Source organism: Oncorhynchus keta, chromosome 1, assembly GCF_023373465.1.
Source record: "Oncorhynchus keta strain PuntledgeMale-10-30-2019 chromosome 1, Oket_V2, whole genome shotgun sequence".
Taxonomy (NCBI): Eukaryota; Metazoa; Chordata; class Actinopteri; order Salmoniformes; family Salmonidae; genus Oncorhynchus; species Oncorhynchus keta.
The window spans coordinates 60,639,938-60,667,458 of record NC_068421.1 but is presented as its reverse complement, the minus strand read 5'-3'; the positions used below and the strand labels follow the sequence as shown (position 1 = coordinate 60,667,458).

The 27,521-nt window shown below is 42.5% G+C and overlaps 2 protein-coding genes across 7 annotated transcripts in view; both read left to right on the top strand.

The window, feature by feature from the left end:
• The first annotated feature begins 399 nt into the window (after positions 1-399).
• On the top strand, positions 400-14,304 carry LOC118389857 (peptidyl-prolyl cis-trans isomerase FKBP8-like). 6 transcript variants are annotated; one of them, XR_004826860.2, is made up of 9 exons: positions 400-565; positions 1,050-1,296; positions 1,406-1,575; positions 1,794-1,882; positions 6,663-6,883; positions 11,301-11,473; positions 11,551-11,628; positions 11,711-11,828; positions 13,063-13,198. XR_004826860.2 is itself a non-coding variant. In XM_035779778.2 (9 exons), the coding sequence occupies exons 2-9, from the start codon at positions 1,050-1,052 to the stop codon at positions 13,486-13,488; spliced, it is 1,200 nt and encodes a 399-aa protein (XP_035635671.1). In that variant the 5' UTR covers positions 400-565; the 3' UTR covers positions 13,489-14,304. The 6 variants fall into 6 exon arrangements, 5 of the variants coding, with proteins under 5 accessions (XP_035635671.1, XP_035635696.1, XP_035635682.1 ...); XM_035779778.2 differs by lacking the exon at positions 11,711-11,828 and adding an exon at positions 13,402-14,304 and having other exon boundaries at positions 13,063-13,197; XM_035779803.2 differs by having other exon boundaries at positions 11,731-11,828.
• An 883-nt stretch (positions 14,305-15,187) lies between these two features.
• The window catches only part of LOC118389851 (RNA polymerase II elongation factor ELL-like), a 46,432-nt gene continuing 34,098 nt past the window's right edge, over positions 15,188-27,521 (top strand). The window contains exon 1 of the mRNA XM_035779767.1: positions 15,188-15,381. Within this exon, the coding sequence (XP_035635660.1) occupies positions 15,247-15,381 (135 nt within the window). The 5' untranslated portion in view covers positions 15,188-15,246. The remainder of the gene's footprint in view (positions 15,382-27,521) is intronic.

Sequence of the window (27,521 nt, the reverse complement as noted above, 5' to 3'; positions counted from 1 at the left end):
GCAAGTTTTTAATTGACACAATTCAATACCTGTTAGCAAAGGTGTCCTGACGTGCAGGAGCTTGCATGGATTTGTAGTTTTGTATGATGTCTACTTTAACGCTAATTAAAATTTTCGAATCAAATTAAATAGACCCGAATATATTGATAAAAGTCACCTTGTCCGAAAGCAATTTTCCCTATTTGACCGCTAGGTTTTACGGGTAATGACACCTCCACTGTGGGGTTCGATATGGTGACTGGTGGCTTCAAAGCCTCTCATTTGTCAATGCAGAGCATCAGCAATCCAGGGTTTATATAATTGGTTTGAACAGCCAATGAATCTGTTTGACTGTCATCTGGATCTACCAATCGCGTGATCGCTTACAGAGGATGAGCCAATAGAAATAAAGGAACGATGTCAGGCCAAGTCTTCCTACTACGCCTGCTAAATTAGGTTATTGGTTTAGGCCCAAGGTGAACTCAGGAAGAGTCTGCAATCGCATGACAGAAGCATCAAGCAAAGCTAGCTATTGTCACAAACTCTTCGATCAGGCATTCTGTCCTTTTATCAAGCATATCATAAGGTAAGGGTACTCACTGTAGCATAGTTAAAATAAACATGAAGGACACAATTACAGAGGGGTAATTTTGTGTAAGATAGCAACTAACTAGCTATCCTTCTAGCAGGCAAGCTTGGTCACTAGCTAACTCACAACAACAAACTTCTCAAAGTACTCGAAACACCCACTGAAATCCTGAACATGTATCGCTAACTAACTAAACTAGCTACTGTAGCAAGCTAGCTAACTGGCTGTTTTCGAACGTGTTGTTTTGAAACGCAATGCGTCTTCACTGTTATGGTGACGAGCTAACGTTACCAGACCCAGAATCATAGATGAATCTGGTCTAACCACAGCAATCCATTCTTTCTAAACAAGATGCACTGTATAATTCCAGTGTGTATAGTCAATAACACCCCTTTATTTGAAAGGCACAGTTTATGCTGTTTACCAAAACATGCTTGTCTTTTCTCTGCTGTATTTCTAAATCACATTGACATTTCAACAGATGACTGACAAAGAGGAGGTGACTGGTGCAGGTGATAACCCTCAGATGATTCTAACAGGGAAGAAGTCAGGGAAAGCATCGCTGCTGGACAGTGGGGAAGACTTTGAGATGTTGGATGATGATGAAATTGATGATGACCCTCCTCCTTTGGAAGATGCTGGGGGTGGGAAGAAGACTAAAAAGGAGCCTGCAGAGGACCAAAATGCTAGCCCTTCATCTCTAGGAGATGAGTGGATGGATATACTAGGTAACAAAACGACCCTTATATTTACTATGGGTCAAAGAAAAAGGACAATGGTCACGTATTGACAGTCGTCACCATTTGGTTAAGCTTATTCTCACTCATCTATTTGCAGGTAATGGCCAGCTAAGGAAGAAAGTTCTGCGGGCAGGGAATGGGCCAGACAGCAGGCCCACAAAAGGCCAGAATGTCGTGATTCACCTGAAGACTTCACTGGCTGATGGGACTCTTCTAGAAGAGCAACCGGAGCTGTCTTTCACTCTGGGAGATGGTGATGTCATCCAGGTACATTCTACTTAGTATTTTAAGTGACGGAAAATCTGATCTGATTCTATACAATGCAGTGATGTGAGTAGATATGAGAAATGTAAATGGAACAAATGTATGTTTCAAGTTCAGTGTTGCTTTTATCCACCAGCAATGCCTCTAACTTTGATATTTGATTTAAGATGAGTAGAACTATCAGAACTATCAGGTTTTAACTCTTGTGTGCTTTCTCGCAGGCTCTGGATCTCACAGTGCAGCTCATGGAAATGGGGGAGACAGCCCTCGTCCAAGCCGATGCTAAATATGCATATGGTGCCCTGGGGAGGTATGGAGGGTTTCTTAATCTTGCTGGTTCTTTGTGGTTTCACTGGCATGTCTCGTTGTTGTTACCCAAACAAGCCATCTATTCTAAGATAACTCTAAAACACTATGCTTCATGACGTCAAACTAGATATCATTAACCCTGGTGTCGCCTTAACATTCTGTATACTCCCCTTTTCCTAAGGGGCAAAAAAATGACCCGCCTTCACTAAACCCCTCAAATAAAGCAGCTTGATTGAATTTTAAACCCCAAATCTATTTTGCATGAAGAAACAACCTGTCATTCATCAAACTTTGTGAATATCTGGGTTTTCCCTCTTCACAATGTAGAAAGACTGCATTTAATCAGTGGACACCACTCATTTTTATTACAACACCTGTCATAAGAGGTTTTTTATTATTATTGCTAAAGGTACTGCATAGGTGTAAACACATTTTTTTGCAAGAGATGGCACTTGTATAGCCTAAGAAAGTAGCAGAAATGTGCAGAAAATAGTTTTGAATGCATTTTATTTAGGGAAACAATAAGTCTTGAACCTTTTTTGCAACATAATGATATATTCTTATATACTGTACAATGAGGAATTCAACAACATAATACAGTGCCTTGCAAAAGTATTCGGCCCCCTTTAACTTTGCGACCTTTTGCCACATTTCAGGCTTCAAACATAAAGATATAAAACTGTATTTTTTTGTGAAGAATCAACAACAAGTGGGACACAATCATGAAGTGGAACGACATTTATTGGATATTTAAAAAATAAAAAAAAGTTTGAAAAAAAAAAAGATTCTTCACAAAAAAATACAGTTTTATATCTTTATGTTTGAAGCCTGAAATGTTGCAAAAGGTCGCAAAGTTCAAGGGGGCCGAATACTTTCGCAAGGCACTGTACAGAGTCTTCTCCCATTTTTGGAACCATTGCCCCCACCTACAAGGTGTATAAACAACAACAATAAAATAAGGTAATAGATACAAAAAAAAAAATTGAAGAACATCAATCAACTCTAATTAGCACATGTGTGCATGGACTTTGCAGATGTATTTCTCACATGTGCAGCACATAGTATTTGTTTTTACAGTCCTTCTTTGGGGGGCAGAATTGTCATCTCCTCATCTTGCCTGCTGCAGCCTCAGGCCAATATTCAGCCTCCTGAACAGCTTGATCTTGTTCCATATCATGAAGGCTTTGTATGAGGACACATCAATGATGTTATGGAAGATTTCCCGCTGGCCTCTAGTCATCATCCCCCTGCAGCTATAAGTTCCAATCACCTTGTCCAGGTTGTCCACGCCACCTTTGTTGTAGTCCAGGATGATGGCTGGCTTCCTGTCCTCACGATCACTGATCTCAGCCGTTTTGTGCAGTGTGCTCAGGAGGACCACATTATTGTTCCTCTTTGGGAGGTAAGAAACTAGTGGTGGTGGGGGTGAAGGCAAAATTTGATGAGAAGGCCTCTCTCCCCCTTGTTGTGAGGAGTGCAGGGGGGAGCTCAGGCTTGTTCTTTCTAACTGTGCCAACCATGGTGATCTTCCTCTTCAGGAGCTGCTGGCTGAGTTCATAAGAGGTGATGAAATTGTCACACGTGACATTGTGCCCCCTCAGTCCATCTGGCACATTAAGCACAACCCGCATCCCCTGGTTCTTCTCCGGTCCTCATCAAGCACAACCCGCATCCCCTGGTTCTTCTCCAGGCCTCATCAAGCACAACCCGCATCCCCTGGTTCTTCTCCAGGCCTCATCAAGCACAACCCGCATCCCCTGGTTCTTCTCCAGGCCTCATCAAGCACAACCCGCATCCCCTGGTTCTTCTCCAGGCCTCATCAAGCACAACCCGCATCAACCTCCAGGCCTCATCAAGCTTCTCCAGGCCTCCCTTCTGGTTCTTCTCCAGGCCTCATCAAGCACAACCCGCATCCCCTGGTTCTTCTCCAGGCCTCATCAAACACAACCCGCATCCCCTGGTTCTTCTCCGGGCCTTCGCTGGTTGGCTTCCCTGTGTAGACTAGCATCTTCCAAGCGTAGCTCGATTGTGTGTCACAGGCTACCCATATCTTGATGCTGTACTTTGCTGGGCATATACTGCTGGAAAGGACAGTGACCTTTTGACAAGAGATTAGTATCAGTGTCACAGAACATAATCACATAAATCAGTGCTATTACAGCAATACATAATACAATTAACAGTGAAAATCACTTGCATTACAGATATGAAAATAAAAATGTACCTCTGAATGGAACCAGTTGCTCATCCACTGTTACTTCAGGCCCAGGGTTGTAGATGTATGGCAGACGCTCCCCCAACTTCTCCTAAACGTCTCTTATGGCCGCCAGTTTGTCTCCCGCACGTCTTGACTCACGGTTACCAAATCGTAGCATTCTTGAGAAAGTGTGAAAGACTTTCAGTGGCACGGAAAATCGCCCTTCCACTCTCTGCATCCCAGAGACTACATGTAGCCTCGCCTCTGGACCTATACACACCCGCTAAGATTAGCAGCCCTATGTAGGCACGCAGGTCAATCTCATCCATCCTTTTCCAGTTGTCTCCATATTTACGGGAACCCTCCATTTGTAATCTCCAGACTGATTTTTTTTTTTTCGATGGCTGGTGTGGTGAACATGTAGAATGATGAGGCAATGTCCTGGGCATATTTTGCTATTCTTTGACAAATGTCTCCTTCAGCTTGTATATTTCTTCTTCATCTGAAGATGATGCATCGTGCTCTGGGTTGTATTATTCCCCATCTTCTTCAGACACCTCTTCTAAATCATTGTTCTCTTCTTCCTCCTGGACATCTGAAAACATCAGCTCTATGACCTGTTGTGCACTTATGGCTTCAGCAAAGAGAGAACTGGGGGGGGGGCTGTCATCTGCAGCACCTTCATAGCCTCTGACTGCATTCCACATTAGTAAACCATGTTTATTTTGTCTGTGAACTTGAATCATGTGGAGGGGGGATCCTGCTCATGCACAAAGTTTTAATTTTGTCTGTGCTACTGATTTACCACAATCTAAATGTTGTGTGTTTTTGTGGTGTAAATTATTTTCAAACTGCCGGGTCAAAAATAACCATAAGACAATCTTTGTACCCTGGTGGTGTACATCTTTAATGGAAACATGAACAGAGGCAACGTTTCACTTTTTCTAATGTTGGGGTCACTAGGAAAAGTGATCAAATTTCAAGTTGAAAAAATATAATTTAGGGGGATTTCTCTGTTAACCTTTCTAGGGCTCGACAACATTCCGCTGAAAAAGGCAGCGTGCGAAATTCAAACATATTTTTTTGTAAATATGTCACTTTCACACATTAACAAGTCCAATACAGCAAATGAAAGATAAACATATTGTTAATCTACCCATCGTGTCTGATTTAAAAAAATAAAAAATAAAATAAAAAAATGCTTTACAGCAAAAGCACAACATGATTATGTTGGGTCAGAGTCAAGTCACAAAAACACACACAGCCATTTTCCAGCCAAAGGTAGGAGCCACAAAAAGCAGAAATATAGATCAAATTAATCACTAACCTTTGATCTTCATCAGATGACACTCCTAGGACATCATGTTACACAATACATGTATGTTTGGTTCGGTAATGTGCATATTTATTTAAAAAAATCTCAGTCTACATTGGCGCGTTATGTGCAGTAATGTTTTGATTCCAAAACATCCGGTGATTTTGCAGAAATACTCATAATAAACATTGATAAAAGATGCAATTGTTATTCACAGAATTAAAGATAGACTTCTCCTTAATGCAACCGCCGTGTCAGATTTTTTTTAAAAACTTGACGGAAAAAGCATAATCTGAGAACGGCGCTCAGAACCCAAAACAGCCAGAGGAATATCCGCCATTTTGGCGTCATCAGAAGCTAGAAAAAACACAATATTCACTTATCTTTGATCTTCATCAGAAGGCACTCCCAGGAATCCCAGTTCGACAATAAATGACTGATTTGTTCCATAAAGCCCATCATTTAGCCACTTGTTGTTAGCGTGTTCAGGCCAGTAATCCATCTTCGTGAGGCGTGAGCACTCCAGACAAACTCAAAGTTCCGTTACAGTCCGTAGAAACAAGTCAAATGATGTATGCAATCAATCTTTAGGATGTTTTTAACATAAATCAGCAATCAGGTTCCAACCGGAGAATTTCATTGTCTGAAGAAAAGCATTGGAACGAGAGCAAACTCTGTCGGGAGCGCGCGTCATGAGACCGAGTCTCTCTGCCAGACCACTCACTCAAAGAGCTATTATGACCCCCTCCTTTATTGTAGAATCCTCAAACCAGTTTCTAAAGACGGTGGCATCTAGTGGAAGCCCTTGGAAGTGCATCCTCATTTATATCACTGGGATTTCAAAAGGCACTGTTTTGAAAATCGATTTCACTTCCTGTTTTGTGATACTCAGACATCATTCAAACAGTTTTAGAAACTTCAGTGTTTTCTATCCAATACTACTAATAATATGCATATATTAGCATCTGGGACAGAGTAGGAGGCAGTTCAGTCTGGGTAAGCTATTAATCCAAAAGTGAAAATACTGCCCCCTATCCCAAGAAGGTTAAACAGTGGTGGGTCATTTTTTTTTACACTTAAGACAACACAAGGGTTAACTTGTGTTCCTCTTAATGGGAGCTAAACTCCTCAGCACTCTTCCCTTTTTTTAAGAAAGAGCTGTGAGTGGAATGCTGCTGTCTTGAGCTCACTGCTTATAGTACACAACCTGACTTTGCTCTTTGATTGTGTGCTCCCTGCCCTGGCCTCCATCACTGTCTCTACTGGCAGCCTTGCCCCTGAGGTGCTTCCCAGTGCTGATCTGGCCCTGGAGGTACAGCTGCTGGATGCCACTGAGGCCCCCGACCTTGAGCTCCTCTCCCCCCAGGAGAGGGTTGCCCTGGCTGGGCAGAAGAGGGAGAGGGGGAATGTCTACTACCAGAGAGGAGACTACGCCTTCGCTGTAAACTCTTATGGCTTTGCCCTGCAGATCACAGAGTCCAGCTCTAAAGGTGACCGTAGTGACAGATTTTTTTTTTGTTATTTGCGAAAGCACTGTTTTTGGATAGGCCTGGGCACAAGACTCCCTGGAATTTACTAATCAAATCTAATGTATTTATAAAGCCCTTCCTACATCAGCTGATATATCAAAGTGCTGTACAGAAACCCAGTCTAAAACCCCAAACAGGTGCAGTTGTGGCTTGGAAAAACTCCCTAGAAAGGCCGAAACCTAGAGCGGAACCAGGCTATGAGGGGGGGCCAGTCCTCTTCTAGCTGTGCGGGGTGGAGATTATAACAGAACATGGCCAAGATGTTAAAATGTTCATAAATGACCAGCATGGTCAAATAATAGTAATCACAGTGAACAGGTCAGGGTTCCATAGCCGCAGGCAGAACAGTTGAAACTGGAGCAACAGCACGGCCAGGTGGACTGGGGACAACGAGTCATCAGGTCAGGTAGTCCTGAGGCATGGTCTTAGGGCTCAGGTCCTCCGAGAGAGAGAATTAGAGAGAGCATACTTAAATTCACACAGGACCCCGGAAAAGACAGGAGATATACTCCAGATATAACAGACTGACCCTAGCCCCCTGACACAAACTACTGCAGCATAAATACTGGAGGCTGAGATAGGAGGAGTCACAAGACACTGTGGCCCCATCCGATGATACCCCCGGACAGGGCCAAACATGCAGGATATAACCCCACCCACTTTTCCAAAGCACAGCCCCCACACCACTAGAACGATATCTTCAACCACCAACTTACCATCCTGAGACAAGGCTGAGTATAGCCCACAAAGATCTCTGCCACGGCACAACCCAAGGGGGGCGCCAACCCAGACAGGAAGACCACGTCAGTGACTCAACCCACTCAAGTGATGCACCCCTCCTAGGGACGGCATGGAAGAGCACCAATAAGCCAGTGACTCAGCCCCTGTAATAGTCATTAGAGGCAAAGAATCCCAGTGGAGAGAGGGGAACCGGCCAGGCAGAGGCAGCAAGGGTGGTTCGTTGCTCCAGTGCCTTTCCGTTCACCTTCACACTCCTGAGCCAGACTACACTCAATCATAGGACTCACTGAAGAAATGAGTCTTCAGTAAAGACTTAAAGGTTGAGACCGAGTCTGCGTTTCTCAGATGGGTAGGCAGACCATTCCATAAAAATGGAGTTCTATAGGAGAAAGCCCTGCCTCCAGCGGTTTGCTTAGAAATTCTAGGGACAATTAGGAGGCCTGCGTCTTGTGACTGTAGCGTACGTGTAGGTATGTACGGCAGGACCAAATCGGAAAGATGGGTATGAGCAAGCCCATTTAATGCTTTAGTTTAGCAGTAAAACCCTAATCAGCCCTTGCCTTAACAGGAAGCAAATTTAGGGTGGCTAACACTGGAGTAATATGATCAAATCTTTGGGTTCTAGTCAGGATTCTAGCAGCTGTATTTAGCACTAACTGAAGTTTATTTAGTGCTTTATCAGGGTAGCCGGAAAGTAAAGCATTGCAGTAGTCTAACCTAGAAGTAACAAGAGCATGATTAATTTTTCTGCATAATCTGGACAAAATTTCGGATTTTTCCAATGTTACGTAAATGGAAAAAAGCTGTCCATGAAACAGTCTTGATATGTTCGTCAAAAGAGATCAGGGTTCAGAGTAACGCTGAGGTCCTTCAGTTTTATTTGAGACGACTGTACAACCATCAAGATTGTCAGATTCAACAGAAGATCTCTGTTTCTTGGGACCTAGAATAAGCATCTCTGTTTTATCTGAGTTTAAAAGTAGAAAGTTTGCAGCCATCCACTTCCTTATGTCTGAAACACATGCTTCCAGCGAGGGCAATTTTGGGGCTTCACCATGTTTCATTGAAATGTACAGCTGTGTGCCATCTGCATAGCAGTGAAAGTTAACATTATGTTTTTGAATGACATCCCCAAGAGGTAAAATGTATAGTGAAAACAATAGTGGCCCTAAAACGGAACCTTGAGGAACACCGAAATTTACAGTTGATTTGTCGAGGACAAACCATTCACAGAGACAAACTGATATCTTTCCAACAGGTAAGCTCTAAACCAGGCCAGAACTTGTCCGTGTAGACTAATTTGGGTTTCCAATATCGCCAAAAGAATGTGGTGATCGATGGCATCAAAAGCAGCACTAAGGTCTAGGAGCACGAGGACAGATGCAGAGCCTCGGTCTGACGCCATTTAAAATGTAATTTACCACCTTCACAAGTGCAGTCTCAGTGCTATGATGGGGTCTAAAACCAGACTGAAGCATTTCGTATACATTGTTTATCTTCAGGAAGGCAGTGAGTTGCTGCGCAACAGCTTTTTCTTTAAATTGTTGAGAGGAATGGGAGATTCGATATAGGCCGATTAGTTTTTAAAATATTTTCTGGGTCAAGGTTTGGCTTTTTCAAGAGAGGCTTTATTACTGCCACATCCGGTGGATAGAGAGCCGTTTATTATGTTCAACATATGAGGGCCAAGCACAGGAAGCAGCTCTTTCAGTAGTTTATTTGGAATTAGGGTCCAGTATGCAGCTTGACGGTTTAGAGGTCATGATTATTTTCTTCATTGTGTCGATATAGTACTAAAACACTTGAGTGTCTCCCTTGGTCCTGGCAGAGTTGTGCAGACTCTGGACAACTGAGCTTTGGAGGAATACGCAGATTTAAAGAGGAGTCCCTAATTTATTTTCTAATGATCATGATTGTTTTCCTCAAAGAAATTAATTTATTTATTAATTTATTACTGCTTAAGTGAAAGCCATCCTCTCTTGGGGAATGCTGCTTTTTAGTTAGCTTTGCGACAGTATCAAAAATCAATTTTGGATTGTTCTTTTTTTCCTCAATTAAGTTGGAAAAATAGGATGATCGAGCAGCAGTGAGGGCTCTTCGATACTGCACGGTATTGTCTTTCCAAGCGAGTCCGAAGACTTCCAGTTTGGTGTGGCACCATTTCCGTTCCAATTTTCTGGAAGCTTGCTTCAGAGCTCGGGTATTTTCTGTTTACCAGGGAGCTAGTTTCTTATGACAAATGTTTTTTGTTTTTAGGGGTGCAACTGCGTCTAGGGTATTGGAGAAACATTAATAGCCACAAAATGTATTCTGTGGGACAAAACTAGGTCCAGAGTATGACTGTGGCAGTGAGTAGGTCCGGAGACATGTTGGACAAAACCCACTGAGTCGATGATGGCTCCGAAAGCCTTTTGGAGTGGGCCTGTGGACTTTTCCATGTGAATATTAAAGTCACCAAAAATGTGAATATTATCTGCTATGAGGTCCGATAGGAATTCAGGGAACTCCGTGAGGAATGCTGTATATGGCCCAGGAGGCCTGTAAACAGTAGCTATAAAAAGTGATTGACTATGCTGCATAGATTTCATGACTAGAAGCTCAAAAGACAATTTAAAAAAAAAAAATTGTAAATTGAAATGAGCTATCATAAATGTTAGCAACACCTCCACCTTTGCGGGATGTGCGGGGGATATGGTCACTAACCAGGAGGTGAAGCCTTATTTAACACAGTAAATTCATCAGGCTTAAGCCATGTTTCAGTCAGGCCAATCACATCAAGATTATGATCAGTGATTAGTTAATTTACTATAACTGCCTTGGAAGTGAGGGATCTAACATTAAGTAGCCCTATTTTGAGGTTCAGTCTCTTTCAATAATGGCAGGAATGGAGGTGGTCTTTATTCTAGTGAGATTGCTAAGGCGAACACCGCCATGTTTAGTTTTTCCCAACCTAGGTCGAGGCATAGACCGGTCTGAATGGGGATAGCTGAGCTGACTACACTGACTGTGCTATAGTGGCAGACTCCACTAAGCTGGCAGGCTGGCTAACAGCCTGCTGCCTGGCCTGCACCCTATCTCATTGTGGAGCTAGGGGAGTTAGAGCCCTGTCTATGTTCATAGATAAGATGAGAGCCCCCCTTCACCTAGGATGGAGTCCGTCACTCCTCAACAGGCCAGGCTTGGTCCTGTTTGTGGGTGAGTCCCAGAAAGAGGGCCAATTATCTACAAATTCTATCTTTTGGGAGGGGTAGAAAACAGCCATGAGAAAGTTGTCCGGCTGCGGGGACTGTCCGAGGGGATTTATACTATTATCTGTACTTACTGGTGGAACAGACGCTGTTTCAACCTTTCCTACACTGAAATTACCCTTGCCTAACGATTGCGTCTGAAGCTGGGCTTGCAGCTCAGCTATCCTCGCCGTAAGGCAATCTTTCTCTTGTATATTATGAGTACAGCGACTGCAATTAAACTAAAAATATAAACGGTTAGTAAAAACCGTGAAGTTGTCAGGTAGCAAGGTTGGAAACAAAACGCACAGCAGCACGTAAACAAGTCTGCAAGTTGTGACCTGAAATGACACGTATCAAACTAGGCGTCACGTGGCTCCAACTGATGGTGTGTGTGACTGCTGTTTCAGTGGACATTAGCCCGGAGGAAGAGGATAAGCTGATGGACATTAAGGTGAAGTGTCTAAACAACATGGCAGCTGCCCAGCTCAAGTTGGATCACTACGAAGCAGCACTACGGTCCTGTGTTTCAGTGCTGGCCCACCAGCCAGACAACATCAAAGCCCTATTCCGCAAAGGCAAGGTAGGTATCACACAACTGAATGTGTGGATTTGAGTGTGCATGTCTGAAAAAATCACCATGGACTTCTGTATCTGTAGGTATTGGCCTTGCAAGGAGAATATGCTGACGCTATAAGGAATTTGAAGATGGCCCTGAAGTTGGAGCCAAGCAACAAGGTACTGCACTCAACATTCACAAAATCATTATTTAGAAAGATGTGGAATGAAAACAAATTCTCAGGACCACATGTTTTTGCAGTTCTTTCTGACATCCACCAGGTGGTGCCACATTCTCTAATATTGGTGATGAAGGAAACCAGGTGGACTGCAGACTCATCATTTTGGTGGATCTGATTTCGTGTTGTTGCTGTAAATAGGTTGGTTTATCGATGCCCAGGTGATATCTAAGCATTGCTTAGACATGTTGCTCCCTGCACAGGGAGAACCAGGGCGAACCACAGCGCGTTTGCTACTTGGACCATCTGCATGTTAATACTTAACACTCATGACCCCCCCCATCCCACTCACTCCTGTCGCCTCAGTATTTTTTCAGTCCAACACACCAATGTGAAATCATGCTCTGACAGAATGCCTTGTACAATTGTCCCATACAGTTTTTTTTCTTCTTCTTGGACACTAATGTAGTGCATGAGTGTGTTGGGCTGGTAGTTGTTCATATGTTGACATTTTCTATTAGCATTAGACAAGCTCTTGCATTCTGAACTGGGCTGCAGGGTGCACCACAGAGTTGGTTACACCATCTCAAGTGTGGCTGCCTGGGAATGTTTATTGTGGTGTTTTTGCTGAAGTGTTTTAGATTAGGAGCAGTAAACCATTTACAAGTAGAATCTCAATGGTCCAGATTAGAAGATTGCATATTTATATGCAAAAATTGTGGTCCACTCCCTACTTTTAATTTGAAGGATGTTAGGGTTTTCTTGTCTGAATTCATTAATTTAATGAACACAATTTGCCTTTATCTTCTCAATACAAACGTTTTTGTAAAATGGGGAAAGATGACAAGAACTGCAGCAGTTATGTAATTTCTGTCCTCAAACATTACTATTGTCTACATGACCAAAAGTATCGGCTGATTTGAACATGGGAATGCCAAGGGGGGCCCTGTAGAAACCTGATATTGTGAAGCACCCATTTAATCTTGTCAGCAGTGGGAGATGAAACCCTAAGAGCGGAGACTTACCCAAACTCTACCCTCCTCTGTCCACAACACAGTGCTTGTAAGTGGCTCCTTGGAAGCTGTAATGGACATTTTGGCCAGTACTGTGAAAATGTCCTAAATTTCCCACTCACAAACCCTTGAGACGAATGACTAAGACTTGATATGAGGGGGCTGCCTCATGCAGGGAAGCTGTTAACTTACTACCCTTTTGTTGGCTGGATTTGTATTGGCACGAATATTCATTTTACAATAGCATCAATTGCTAATAATCAAGTCACCTGCAGTTACAGAACACCTGACTATTATGGTGCATAGGGAATGGGTTGTCATCAGTGAGTGTGTTTTTATATACACAGGCTATGTGATTGTGGGAAGGGGGTAGAGTAGTACGCCTGCAGCTTATTCTCACACTTTGCTGTCTCCTGGGGTAGACCATCTACTCAGAACTCTCCAAGCTGGTGAAGAAGCACTCTGAGCAGAAAGGCGCCGAGCAGGCCATGTACAAGAAGATGCTAGGCAACCCAGGCAGTGGTGGCATGCAGAAACACCAGGCCAGGTCATCATGGGTGAGACGGTCCTCACATGAGGCTTAACCTGCTCATGTCAACAAACTGATGCTAGCATAAAATGTTACTTGAAACCAGCTGGGGATCAGAAAAATATGTTTTGAGGTGTACATGGATGTCTTACCTTTTGAATGCATTTCAAAATGAGGAAACAGTCTTCCATGTCAACATAAAGCCTCACATTTTGTTTTCTTTTGTCCCCAGGATGTCAGCTGGAAATGGCTGTTCGGTGCCACGGCTGTAGCCATCGGAGGTGTCGCCTTGTCAGTTGTCATAGCTGCCAGAAATTAGATAAGACAAATACTTTTTCTGGTGATTGCCTGCACCCTCCACGGTGGGACCTCACAAAAAGCAACTGGATATCTGGCAGTGCCTGTTGGAACTGGTTAAAAAAAAGTGGGAAGGAAATGGCTTTATCTGCCACAACCTTTAGTGTGACGGTCCATAAGTTTCTCACACTGTTCTGTCACTGCTTGGAAGAATTATGACAAATACTATACAATAAACATTTGTATATGAAAAGTACTGACCACTTTTTAAATGTGCATATGGCCATTTATTTCCAGAGACAAATTGTTAATTGCTCCTATATGGTAATGATTCTAAATATAAATTGAGCACTCTGAAATGAGAATTCTATGAATGATCGGTCAAAGTTATTTAAAATTAGCGAATGTGATATGGTCCTATATTTTTAAAGCATATGATTGTGCAATTATTTGCATTCTGCTTTTGTTCTTTTACTGGGACAGTGCCACTGATGGGTATGCGCTGAATCTAGATGCTGTATTATCTGGCCCTGGGATCCACACAGTCTTGGTCGACAAACTGTCACATTCTTTTAAATGGCAGAAAGAAGAAACTCTAAGTCAATGGAGAATACCTCACTTTTGATCATTCTGAGAAATTTTGAAGGGTGTACCTTCTAAATCCAATTTTAGGTCAGTTTAACAAAACATCTAATTGATTATCTATCATTTTGTTAAATTCAGGATACTTGTTATATTCATGATATGTGTTATATAAGGCAGACATTGTTTGAGTTTCTCACATTCCTTTATTTGTTAATTTTGTATTTATTTCAATAAAAGTTTGTCAATTCTGGTACTATGAGCCACACCCTTTTCTGTATAATCAACCTTTTTGTATCTAATCTTTTAAGATGTCTTGTCACCCGTACAACTGTCAATCTCTGACAGGTTGGGAGCACTTCATCTGTTATTGCAGTACATGGACTCAATGCCTACACACTTAAGTCAAATGAGAGCTTGTTACTGTCAAAGAAAGTAAATGGATTTATAGCACTACAGGAGGTAGAAAACACTGATTTTGTTTGTCTATTTTATATTTGACACTATGCTCCTTTTCAACATAAACAATATCTGTGTCAGACAACAGGTACTCATTTGCTTAGAGCAAGGGGTGTCAAATTCATTCCGTTGAGGGCAGTGCTTTTTCTTTCAATTTGTGTCCAATTAAGCGCTATACAGCCAGGTGAGGGGAATTCCTAACTAATCCGTGATCTTAATTCATTTAAGTACAATGGAGGAGTGACCCTCCGTGGAATGAGTTTGGATCTATTTTGCTGGTTGTCTTTACAGCTAGCAAACTAGAGCATTTCCTCATGTCCTATTTTTTGTTGTTGTTTGTACCAATTTGTTATTGACTGGACATTCCCAACTCATGGATTCAGTCAGACGTTGAGTAGTCCAGTGACCTAGTGTTTCCCTCTTCCTTGCAGATCTCTGGTGTGTATCATCTGTACCCTGGTAGCCACTGACTAGACATGTCTCATGTTTTTAATGATTCACATTCTATTCTCAATGCCTCATATTTAAGTAAATAAACCGTTTATGATTAATCCTCCTTATACATGTGTCGACCTTATGTCACGTGGATATGTTTATATATAATATTTATTTTCAATTTAACTTGTGACTTCATCACGCCATGCACGTACCATGAATATTCATTGTAAAGCTAACGATAGGTTTGTACGTTTACGACACTGTGCTGTTTGTGCGTGAGCGTGGAGGAAATGGTAGCAAGATGGCGGCGTTGAAGGAGGAGCAGTGCTACGGATTGTCCTGTGGACGAGTGAGCAATGGCAGTAATGTCTCCGTCTTTCACGTAAAACTCACTGACAGCGCCTTGAAAGCATTTGAAGGTTATCAGAGCAGCAAGGTAAGTTAACAACTCAAGTACATTATTTAAATACAAGTTGGGTCTATTTTGCTGGGTGGCTGACAGAGCTAGCCGCTAGCAGTGGATATGGTAACGTTACTTCGCTGCCAAACCATGCCAGCTCAACTAGAACGAGCCAGCAAGCTTATTTGTTTCGATAGTCACTTAACCAACGTTTAGCTATTTTATTTACATGAATTAGATGGTAGCTCATTACTCACTAGAAAAGTTAGTTCTTTTAAGCTAAGCAACTGAGCTATAATTTATTTTTAATTTTTAATACAGGTTAACTTTTTTAAACCTGAACGTAGTGGCAAACGAGGCTGGTAACGTTAGCTGCCAATGCGTTTCAGATATAACACTAGCTAGTTTTATCCCGAAGGCTCGCTAACTCGCATAACAAATGCTCTTGTCATCATAGCTGAATTCCTACCTATCTAGTTTGTCGTTACCACCACTAGTCGGAATCGATTAGTTAACGGTCAACTTAATTAACTTGCTTGGTAGCAAAGTAGGTTAGCTAGCCAACATTAACTAACCAACTTGTTACCTAGATGTGCTGTTAAACATTTGATTCGGGGTCTGTAATGGAGCTAGGGGCAAACGTCATAACAATAACCATATATTGTATGTAGGTAACTGTTTTTAGCTAACTAGACCGCTAACGTTAGCGAGTGGTTTGAACAGTTAACCTGGCCAATCGATGCCATCTTTGCGAAGTTTAGTAGCTAGCTAAGTTTGCTGAGTTAACATTAAACTCTGGCGAGCAATGTCATCAGCTAGCTACCTAGCCAGCTATGCATGAATTGTGATCCACAAGTAAAGTGCAATAAAAATCCTTAGGTTACGTTGCTTTGCTCTGTTGCTTCTGGCAGTCCTGAAAAGTGAGTTTGGAGGCTAGCCATCAGTAGCGCAAAAACTGCAATATCTAGCAGGACATTTTTCAGTTTAACCTCCCATTTACAGCGATTCCCATTTTTAAAAAGCTAGTAAATAATAATGTTCTTGAGGTGATGATAGTCAGTCATGGACTTGGTGAGTTATGTTAGCTAGCAATATAAAAGGTCCCCTCCCTACCGTTGATTCTACTACTCCCTTGCTTGATTCTAATTGGTGAGCTGGCTGGCTGGCTCATTCTATATTTGACTAAGAAAAGCCTGGTCATGCAAGCTAGCTACAGTATAACAAACTAATTTTATAGGTAGAATGGCAAGTGTTTTCATGGTGGTCTTTAAATTAAGTTAGGGAAGAGGAAGTGCCCAACACAGCCAGTGATATTTGACATCAGCTACCTACCCTGGTAACACTTAAGTGTCCTTGATGTAGGTAATAAGAACATGGGTGATATCCTGCTGTGCTCGTCTTTGAAGCACATTGCCTATTTAGTATCACTAGGGTGGCTGGAGTCTTTGACCATTTTTTTAGGGCTTTCCTCTGACACCACCTGGTATAGAGGTCCTGGATGGCAGGAAGCTTGCCCCCAGTGATGTACTGGGCAGTACGAGCAGTTGCCATACAAGGCACGGATGCAACCAGCCGGTGGTGCAGCTGGAAAACCTTTTGAGGATCTGAGGACCCGTGCCAAATCCTTTGTCTCCTGAGGGGAAATAGGCTTTTTCGTGCCTTCTTCAGGACTGTCTTGGTGTGTGTTGACCATGATAGTTTGATGTGGACACCAAGGAACTTGAAGCTCTCAACCTGCTCCACTACAGCCCAGTCTATGAGAATGGGGGTGTGCTCGGTCCTCCTGTAGTCCACAATTGTCTCCCTTGTATTGATCACGTTGAGGGAGAGTTTGTTGTCCTGGCACCACACGGCCAGGCCGCAGACCTGCTCCCTATATGCTGTCTCATCATTGTTGATCAGGCCTACCACTGTTGTGTCATCGGCAAACTTGATGATGGCGTTGGAGTAGTGCCTGGCCATGCAGTCACGAGTGAACAGGGAGTACAGGAGGGGACTGAGCACGCACTCCTGAAGGGCCCCTGTGTTGAGTATCAGCGTGGCGGATGTGTTGTTACCTACCCCTATCACCTGGTGATGGCCTGTCAGGAAGTCCAGAATCCAGTTTCAGAGGGAGGTGTTTAGTCCCAGGGTCCTTAGCTTAGTGATGAGTTTTGAGGACACTATGGTGTTGAGTACAGCTCAGCATTCAATTAATAGCATTCTCACCTAGGTGTTCCTTTTGTCCAGGTGGGAATGGGCAGTGTAGGGTGTGATAGAGATTGGGGCGGTATGCAAATGGGGGGGTTAGAGTTTCTGGGTTTCTGAGCTATGACCAGCCTTTCAAAGCACTTCATGGCTACAGATGTGAGTGCTATGGGTCAGTAATATAATAATAATAATATATGCCATTTAGCAGACGCTTTTATCCAAAGCGACTTACAGTCATGTGTGCATACATTCAGTAGTCTTTTAGGCAGGTTACCTTGGTGTTCTTGGCCACAAGGACTATGGCGGTCTGCTTGAAACATGTTGTTATTTCAGACTCTGTCAGGGACAGGTTGTCAGTGAAGATACTTGCCTCTTGGTCAGCGACAACACGTCCTGGTAATCTGTCTGGCCCTGCTGCCTTGTGAATGCTGACCTGTTTAAAGGTTTTACTCACATCGGCTGCAGAGTGCATGATCACACAGATGTCCGGAACAGCTGATGCTCTCATGCATGTTTCAGTGTTACTTGCCTCGACGCGAGTATAAAAGTAATTTAGCTTGTCACTGTGCAGCTTGCGGCTGTGCTTCCCTTTGTAGTCCGTAATAGTTTGCCATAGCCCTGCCACATCCGATGAGCGTTGTTGCCGGTGTCGTAGATTTCAATACTATTCCTGTATTGACGCTATTCCTGTTTGGTGGTTCGTCGGAGGGCTTAGCGGGATTTCTTACAAGCTTATGAGTTAGATTCCCGAAAGGGGCAGCTCTAGCCTTTAGCTCAGTGCAGATGTTGCCTGTAATCAATGGCTTCTGGTTGGGGTATGTACGTATAGTCACTGGGGACGATGTCATCGATGCCCTTATTGATAAACCCAGTGACTGATGTGTACAGAAGAATCCCAGAACATATTCCATTCTGCTAGCAAAACAATCCTGTAGCTTAGCATCTGCTTCATCTGACCACTTTTTTAATAGACAGTCTCTGATGCTCTCTGCTTTCATTTTTTTTTGTAAGCAGGAATCAGGAGGACAGAATTATGGTCATAATTGCCAAACGGAGGGTGAGGGAGAGCTTTGTACGGGTCTCTGTGTAGTAAAGGTGGTCTAGAGTTTTTCCCTCTGGTTGCACATTTAACATGCTGGTAGAAATGTGCGGTAGTTAAACTGGAGTGATTGGACCGCTGTGATCTGTGGCGATGAGGGATAACTTTTCTCATTTATTGCCCTGCCTGAGCTTGGTGCGGATTTCAGAGGATGTAGCCTTGTAGTTGATGAATAGTAGCTCTTTTTAATGCCTTTCATCCCAAGGCTCCATTGTCCACTGCTGAGGGAATTGTTTTGAAATGTCTCTCGTAGAGGTTAAGAGCGTTGGACCATTAATCCAACGGTTGCTTATTCGAATCCCAGAGCCCGCTCGGTGAAGAATCTGTCTATCCTTGAGCAAGGCACTTATAAGTCCTCCCGTACAGACATGCCGAGTAATACCTTAAAGGGATATTCACCAAAATTACACAATGACGTATTGGTTTCCTTACCCTGTAAGTAGTCTATGTACAAGGTATGAAAGCAATAAATGCTTTGCTTTTATTTCCCTTGCTCTTCTTCCAAATGTTTAAGTTTTAGCATTTGTTTCACATTCAAATCATGGGACCGATATTAGCATTGTCTAAATCATCTGAAATTATCTAACATTTGAGTCGCAACAGTCACTTATAGATTTGAACATGATGTGTGAGAAAAGCTAATATCGGTGTCATGACTTAAATATGATTTGGGCAAATGCTTTTGGAGAAGGTGCCAGGTAAACCAAAGCATGGATTGCTGTAGTTTGGGTGAACTATCCTTTTAAGCTATGTCAGTATGTAATAGTATAAACCTCATCCTATATTCACTGGTATTACACCACAAAGGCGTCCTCATGCTTCCCAGCTGAAACAGTTCGGAAGAGTTTCTGCATATAATTTGTCATTTTGATGAGTTTGGCAAAAACTTAAATTAATGGCATTTCTTATCTTAGATTATTTCTGACTCTTTTGCCTACAGCATCTCAAAATGGACAGACAGTACTGAACTCGGCAAAAAAAAAAGGTCCTCTCACTGTCAACTGTTTATTTTCAGCAAACTTAACATGTGTAAATATTTGTATGAACATAACAAGATTCAACAACTGAGACACAAACTGAACAAGTTCCAGACATGTGACTAACAGAAATGGAATGTGTCCCTGAACACAAGTCAGTTATTGCTGTGAGATGTTACCCCATTCTTCCACCAAGGCACCTGCAAGTTTCTGTACATTTCTGGGGGGGGAGTGGCCCTAGCCCTCACCCTCCAGTCCAACAGGTCCCAGACGTGCTCAATGGGATTGAGAACCGAGCTCTTCGCTGTCCATGGCAGAACACTGACATTCCTGTCTTGCAGGAAATCACGCACAGAACGAGAAATATGGCTGGTGGCATTGTCATGCTGAAGGGTCATGGATGAGCCCGCAGGACGGGTACCACATGAGGGAGGAGGATGTCTTCCCTGTAACGCACAGCGTTGAGATTGCCTGCAATGACGACAAGCTCAGTCCGATGATGCTGTGACACACCGCCCCAGACCACGACGGACCCTCCACCTCCAAATCGTTCCCGCTCCAGAGTACAGGCCTCAGTGTAACACTCATTCTTTCGATGACGAACGTGAATCTGACCGAATCTTACATTCTGTAAGCTGTTAGTGTGTTAATGACCGTTCCACAGGTGCATGTTCATTAATTGTGTATGGTTCACTGAACAAGCATGGGAAACATTGTTTAAACCCTTTACAATGAAAATCTGAAGTTATTTGGATTTTTACGAAAGACGGGGTCCTGGAAAAGGGACGTTTCTTTCTTTACTGAGTTTATCTGCTTTAAAAAAATATTATCAAAGGTCTTAAATTTATTTCACCTTTATTAAACCAGGTAGGCTAGTTGAGAACAAGTTCTCATTTGCAACTGCGACCTATGCAAGCACACTCGTTCGTGTTTTCTGCGAGCCAAACTAAAGCATGCCGATGCCTTAAGTGACAGGTTGGCCAGCTTGACAGCGTTTACGTCTGAGGGAGCCATTGATACCCTTTTGACCCCTCTGGGTAATGTGCACAGTGTTTTAGAATCTGAATCTGGGAGGTCTAAAGGTAAATCCTGCATCATTAATAGGGTGTTTTCCCTCCGCCCTGTAGTCAGCTGGCCACAGACAAAGTAAGATCCATCTTGAGAAAGCTCAGACACTGAAAAGGAGGGAAGTTAAGATGACAATACCTTGTGCTCCAGTTTTGATATCTGTGCCCAGGACTCCCGAGTGGTGCAGCGGTCTAAAGCACTGCGTCACTACAGACACCCTGGTTCGATTCCAGGCTGTATCACAACTGCTGTGATTAGGAGGCCCATAGAGCAGCGCACAATTGGCCCAGCGTCGTTTGGGTTTGGCCGGTGTAGGCCGTCATTGTAAATAAGATTTTGTTCTTAACTGACTTGCCTAGTTAATTAAAAAAAAAAACAGCTGTGAAGGAAGTGCCCAAGGTCTGGCTGGTCCTGTTTTTCCTCTGTCTGGGGACTTCTGTCTATTCCAAACACACTACAGAATGACTCATATTTTATTGCTTCTTGCTTTGTGAAATTAAATATTGGTTGTAGATGGAATAGAGTTCAGCACTACCAGTTCATTTAGGCCTCTTGCCCCATGTTGACCAGGAGGAAAACCTATAAGATAGTATAATAGAAAGTATTGTTTTAACACATCCTGTTTCACCATCCAATAATAAATGATTTCCCATTCTAGGTCTGGTCCTCCTGAGAATGGTATTATACAGTAGGCTTGGGCGGTATACAGATTGTCATACCGACCTTCTACCATTCCAGGATATTCGATAACACCCGCATTGAACACAAGGGGGTGCCAAAAAATGGCTTCCTTACCAGAATGCTAACAAAATTAGCACAAGTATTGGTGCGTTTTCAATGGAGGCTGCTAGCTAAATATGCTAACAAGCTCAAATGAAAATAAACGAATTGCAGAGACAGGTAATCCCGCTCCATAAAGTGTATAGGTAGGAGCAACCAAATGTTATTTTTGTTGAGTTGGGACATTGACAAGCAATGTGAATGAGAAACATTGTGCAAATGAACAGTCTTGACAAATGCTTGTCTGAAGGAAGACTAGTACTGGCTCGGAACAGAATGTGTAGGCTTCACGCTGTCTGTGGAGTCTGGCGTCGCTAGGGCAACGGGCCTGCCTGCTCTGCTCAGAGAACAGGCCGAGAACGGAGAAGAAATGTAAGGAAATCAAGATAGCGGCTGCTGTACAAAAACTCATCCAATGGGCTTTGACTTCTCAAACACGGCAGAAAGCTAACATATTATGCCGCATCACTTTATTCATTCAGCCGTGTACTTGGCTCACGGTTTTCACGCAGGATAAAAAAGAATGTGTAAAATATCTAGTAATGTTTTTATAAACGCAGATTTAAAATGCTTATTGTAATTTCTGCTCGGCATCAAGACTAATTTCGCGCTTCAGTTGCACTTCAGCACTCAGAATGCGTTTGCAAATTCTCATCTATCAGCAGACAGACAGCACTCTGTGTAACTACTGTTCTCTGGGAAAATGCAAGCTGAACTTTAAGCAAAACATGAAATGAAGCTGGCTGCAATCTTTCTATGATAAACATTACAAATATGATGGCTGTGTAATTTATTTGCTTTTTCATAGTAAGCTCATTTATCTGTGGCTATCAGCCAAATAGCGTTGCACTACTGTTATCTGATAACAGTTAAATGTTCTACTGAATGTGTTGCTCTAATGCATTTTCTGTGAAGGAAAACTATAGTTGTATATCCTTGATCACTCTTGAAGCAAAAAACACTGTTGGCTTTCAATATAGAACTGGACCCCTGTCAATACACAGCTGGAACCCTGCTCCCACTTTCTCCTGTTCTGGTATTTAAGTGATAATGCCCTAGAAGCCGGTGGTTGGGGGATTATATTGGCAAATGTATTGCACAAGTTGACTGAAGGTATTTACTAAAGTAGCTACAAATATAAAAATGTATTGAACTAGTTTAAATGGTATTTCCAAATACACCGACCAAGACTCACGACTCGTGTATATATGTGTGTGTGTATATATCGACCAAGACTCACGAGGCACTGTTTTTAATCCTCACTGAGGCGCTGTAATCCGGAAGTTAGCAATGCAAACAACTACATGTAAAATCAGAGAATGCGAACAAGTACATTGCAAACATTTTATACAGTCTCTGACCTAAACTGTACAAGTAACTAAAACGCTACTGTTTGCTACTTGCTCAAAACACATTAGACAGCATGGCTTTTGATCTAGGAGAGGATTCTCTGCTGTTACCAAGCAGAGACTGATTTTGGATAAACTAACCACAGCAAGATGTCGAACTAGCTACTAAATTAGCAAACTGAAAACGACACCAGTGCATTTTTAGCATCTTTTAGACAGTTAACTTAACTATTAAGGTACATGGCTGGCAAATATTTATTTGTGAATTCCATACTAGATCACCTCTTGTCGTTGTGCTTGTAAACAAACACCACATCACTCGGGACTACCGGTAAGCTTCATAAAGAAAAGAGTTAGACCGATGAAGTGACTAATGTGATCTTTATCTTCTAACATCTTGCACAAGTTGACTGCAGGTATTTACTTAGATACAAATACTCAATTTTATAATACAAAAAAGCAAATAAATAGTTTAAACGTTATTGGAAAAACCTGTTATTTTCCAAATACCCCGGGAATACGGTATACCTCCCAATCCTATTATACAGCATTTAGAGCATTGTGCTTTCAAAGTGCGTTGTGCAATAGTCCTCAGGTAGCATGGCAGACTGTTATCCATGTCTGACTTGAGCAGTGCCAACGACAGCACGTTCCTCTGCTTGAACATCTGAGCAGAAGTACAGAGTGAACTCGAGCTCCATTCTGGGGATTGCCAATCTGGAGACTAACACACAAGGAAAAATAAGACTTAATGCGATATTTTATCCTTTGAAGCTTTGATATAAATGGACTGCAAAGTGTTAACGTGGCCTCTTTTATGATGCAGTTGTTCTCTACCCTACATATCCCCCAATTGTCAGACAGGCGCAGGTTGTAAAGAATTGAATACTGTCCAAGACCTTTTCAGAACATTCTACTGTACCATCTTTTGTTTTTTGATAGGCAGTGTTTATTCAAATGGCTGCTGGTTTTCATCAAAGTATATTTTGCTGCCAGATGCCTCCAGTTACTAAAGCAGTAACCTTTTTTTGGAAAAGCAACCAGTGTATGAAATCATGCCAAAACCTTCAAGATTGCACCTACAATAGGCTATTTCAGCAAAATGGATAGAAATTGAGTTGAACTTTTGGTGTCCCTCTGTGGCATGATTGACACTGTTTTGGCCCAAAGCCTTTTGGTTTCAATGTATGAGGTAAAGGCCAAGTTATTCTTGTCTTCTGTGCAGGCAGAATTAATTTTCACATTACGTTCCTTACACAGCATTGAGCTCTATGTATGATTAAAGGATGAAGAGAAGTTTATCATTTCTAACCAGTTTTTCATTGATAAGCTGAGTAAAAACATGTTTCTCACATGTGATCCAGTCTTGCTCGTAAGCTTAGATGTTTGCTACAAGTAGCTTCACAAACTAGCAGAGGATTTGCCTCATATCTTGTCATTGGAAAGCCTTTTAGTTTGCTGGCGGGCTCAAGGAGAACTGTTAATGCTCTGGGTTGGCTTTTCCCCTTGACACTAAAGACAAGGGACTGATTGAGCTTTAATGAGCTGTCCACTCCTGCTTTTTAATTTTACTAGTTGTCAGTTAAGAACAGATTCTTATTTACCATGGCGATCTAGTGGTACAGTGGGCAGAAGGACAGATTTTTGCCTTGTCAGCTCGGGGACACAATCCTGCAACCTTTCGGTTACTGGCCCAACGCTCTAACCACTAGGCTACCTGCTGCTTCACTTAGTATGCACGTTTGTTGCCTCCGGTGAAGGCCTTCGATTGGCTGTCACTGGAAATGGTGTATTCCAGCCTCATATAGACATGTTTCCACCCAATCGTGCAATCTGTCAGTTGATATAAGCCAAAATAGAATGTACTTTCTTACTGCTTTTTGCCCATTTGTTAAACAGTAGTCCATATTTTGCATTGTCTGAAACTCATGTCATTTTCTTATTTGTCAAGGAACACACTTTGAAAGTTTGTCTCATGCCATCTGGGATGATACAGGGAAGGTTTCCGACCCTATGGAAAGTAACAGCGACTGGTCTAGATTTTGTTGCTTTGTGCTGGTCAGCCAGCCCTGGTGCCATGGATATTTAAGAAATGCTGACTCCCCAGTTTGAACAGAACGAATGGGACCCTAGCGAGACCATAACCACAGCCCTATGACTGCCGTGGGCAAGTCACACTGGACGGCCTGGTGTCAGTGTGTACAGAGCAGACCTAACCTGCATTCTTGCTACGTCTCGTGTCTAGTCATTGCACTGTAAAAGACAAATGACCCAGTAGTCAAGTGTTGGGAGCTGCCCCAGATAATGTCCTGTCCTGCTGACAGCTCATCTGCTGCTGTTGTTGGATCTTAACACCATGTCTGAGGCCCTGGGCCCACGTGGGAACGTCTCTGTTCCACTGCCCTCTGACCTCACAGATGAGTCCTGGACAATTTAGGAGGATCCTGATCCTCATAACAGCATCTGTCATTACTTTTATTTCCTTTGTCACAGGTTAGTTAATGTCCCATAATTGGATGGTATTATGTGGGTAATTTGACTTGTGCTGATAAGCACATAACCCTGAGGGTCCCCCGTGTTGAGGGTCAGCATTGAGGTGTTGACTACCCTCACCGCCGGGGGCAACCTGTCAGGAAGTGTAGGATCCAGTTGCAGAGGAATGTGTTCAGTCCCAAGGTCCTGAGCTTAGTGATGCTTTTGTACTTGACTATTGTGTTGAACGATGAGTTGTTGAACATTGAGTTTAACTTGCTACCAGAGAGAAACAAGTACCAGAGAAGTGTACACCAGTTGGAGCGCTGTATGGTGATTAAATCCTGTTCGTGAATGGTAGAATTTGATTGGTCAAGACGAAAGAAGATTTCTGACCCAGAGAAGTGAACTGACAACTGAAACACAAAATTAATCCTTTTACATTCATGATTTGGAGCAAACTCTGACTGACGCCGAGCAGTTTTTCCAATAAGAATTTTAGATCTGTGATCTGTGTCCTTTTCTGCCAGAAAAACGCAGAATCCTTTATGTCACATCTTGATTAGTCTTCCCCACTTCAACCTACAATTGGAACTCCCAGCAAAGAGTTCCTTTTTAATGCATTGAGATTTTTCATAGTTCTAAGTAAGGTGTATGTATCTCAAGTTCCAATTTCTGTTGTTTGTAGAAGCTTCATAGACATGTCACCTTCACTTTCCTACTGAAATTTTCTTTCTAGGGAATTTGATTGTTCAGTTCCTCTACAGACAGCTGTTGCAAACTAGCCTAACCCTGTAGTATTTTGATTTCGTTTTAAAGAGTGGAACAATAGTGTTATGTCGTCACTATTTTCAAACGTCACTGGTACATGAAAAAATGTTATCTATCCATGTGGAAACGGCCTCTTCTGTCAATCATTAATTTAAGCTGTTTTAGGCCTATGTGGTTTAATACATTAAGCAGTTTTATGTAAAGTAGTACATTTTTGTTTCAAAGAAGTGTGCAGACCCATTGATGTGATTCCAAATAAGCCAACACAATGACCTTCATTGATTTGTGAGCGTTTGTTACATTGAGTTTAAACTTTAAACCAGTGTTTTATAGTAGTGCAAATATCTCCCCAGAGAGAAGAGGAAAATACACCACTACACTTATCTATTGGGATGTTTATTTGGTTAACATTGAGGCCTGCCATGTTTTAGGAGTAGCTCTCCTACCGACCTGACACATGACAAGCTAGTCTTGTTACAGGCAGGTTCATGTGGATGGGGATTAAGACTAACTATTATTGTCTCTTCAATTGCAGGACTGTAATCCAAATAGAATGTACCCCTAATGTTAAAAGGAGAAAGCACCAGTGAAAACATTGTGCTTTTGCTTTGGCAGGAATGGGTCTGTGCATATGTCTTCTCCGCATATCTGTCTTCTCTTCGCATGCAGGTAACACGAGACTCAGACAGCTGACACTTTGCCAACTAGTCTGCAGGTCAATAACTTCCCCGTGTCCAAACCACTCATTCAAGTGTCAACAAAAGGTGAATGTTGAAGGATCACCATCGCTCAACTCTCTATTCTAACCTCGTGTTATCAGTCTTTGTCTTACGAAGGTACTCCCCATGGAGTAGAAATCTTGGGCCTAGACTCAATCAGATTTGTCTCTTTGTTGCATGACACCAGATGGTGGCCATTCTCTGGTGTTGTGTGAACTTCCATGGCCCTGTCATTGAGTGACGGTCAGAATTAGGGTTGTGACTTTACCAGTATTGCAATAGTTTTTCCATGGCAAAAATTAAAACACAAAGCAGGCAACACTTTGGTCCTTTAAAAACCTGCTGTATGTAAAATATTGTGTGCTATAGCTTGGAAAGTAAATGTCATCTAGTCACATGTAATCTTTGTTTCCATGATTGGGGCTGTTTTCCTAAAGAAGTTCAATGTGCTTTGTTTTTTTTTTTGTTTCCTTGCCGCAACACTAACGAGTATTGCAATACTGCTATCGCCCCAGACCTAGTCAGGGGCCACATTCTGTCCTAAGGTTAGCTCTGTAGAACATTCTGGGCTCCAGTCCCAGAGAATAGTGACATGTCAGCAGCCCATTCAAATGAACAGGCTGAGTGTTGCACTCTGTCAGTGGAGGGGGATGGGGGAGCTAAATTCGGTGCTCTGTTTTACATTGCAGTGGTGGGGGGGGACTGAATGTGCAGGCTCCATTAAAGGTCTGGCTGGCTAGTTGGACTGAGC

What these genes read in the sequence shown, in the direction of transcription:
- LOC118389857 (XM_035779778.2), top strand. Translation starts at nt 1,050, where the DNA reads ATGACTGACAAAGAGGAGGTGACTGGTGCAGGTGATAACCCTCAGATG. An exon ending in CACAGAGTCCAGCTCTAAAG is followed by an intron (nt 6,884 to 11,300) that starts GTGACCGTAGTG and finishes CTGCTGTTTCAG; the next exon opens with TGGACATTAGCCCGGAGGAA. An exon ending in ACCAGGCCAGGTCATCATGG is followed by an intron (nt 13,198 to 13,401) that starts GTGAGACGGTCC and finishes TTTTGTCCCCAG; the next exon opens with GATGTCAGCTGGAAATGGCT.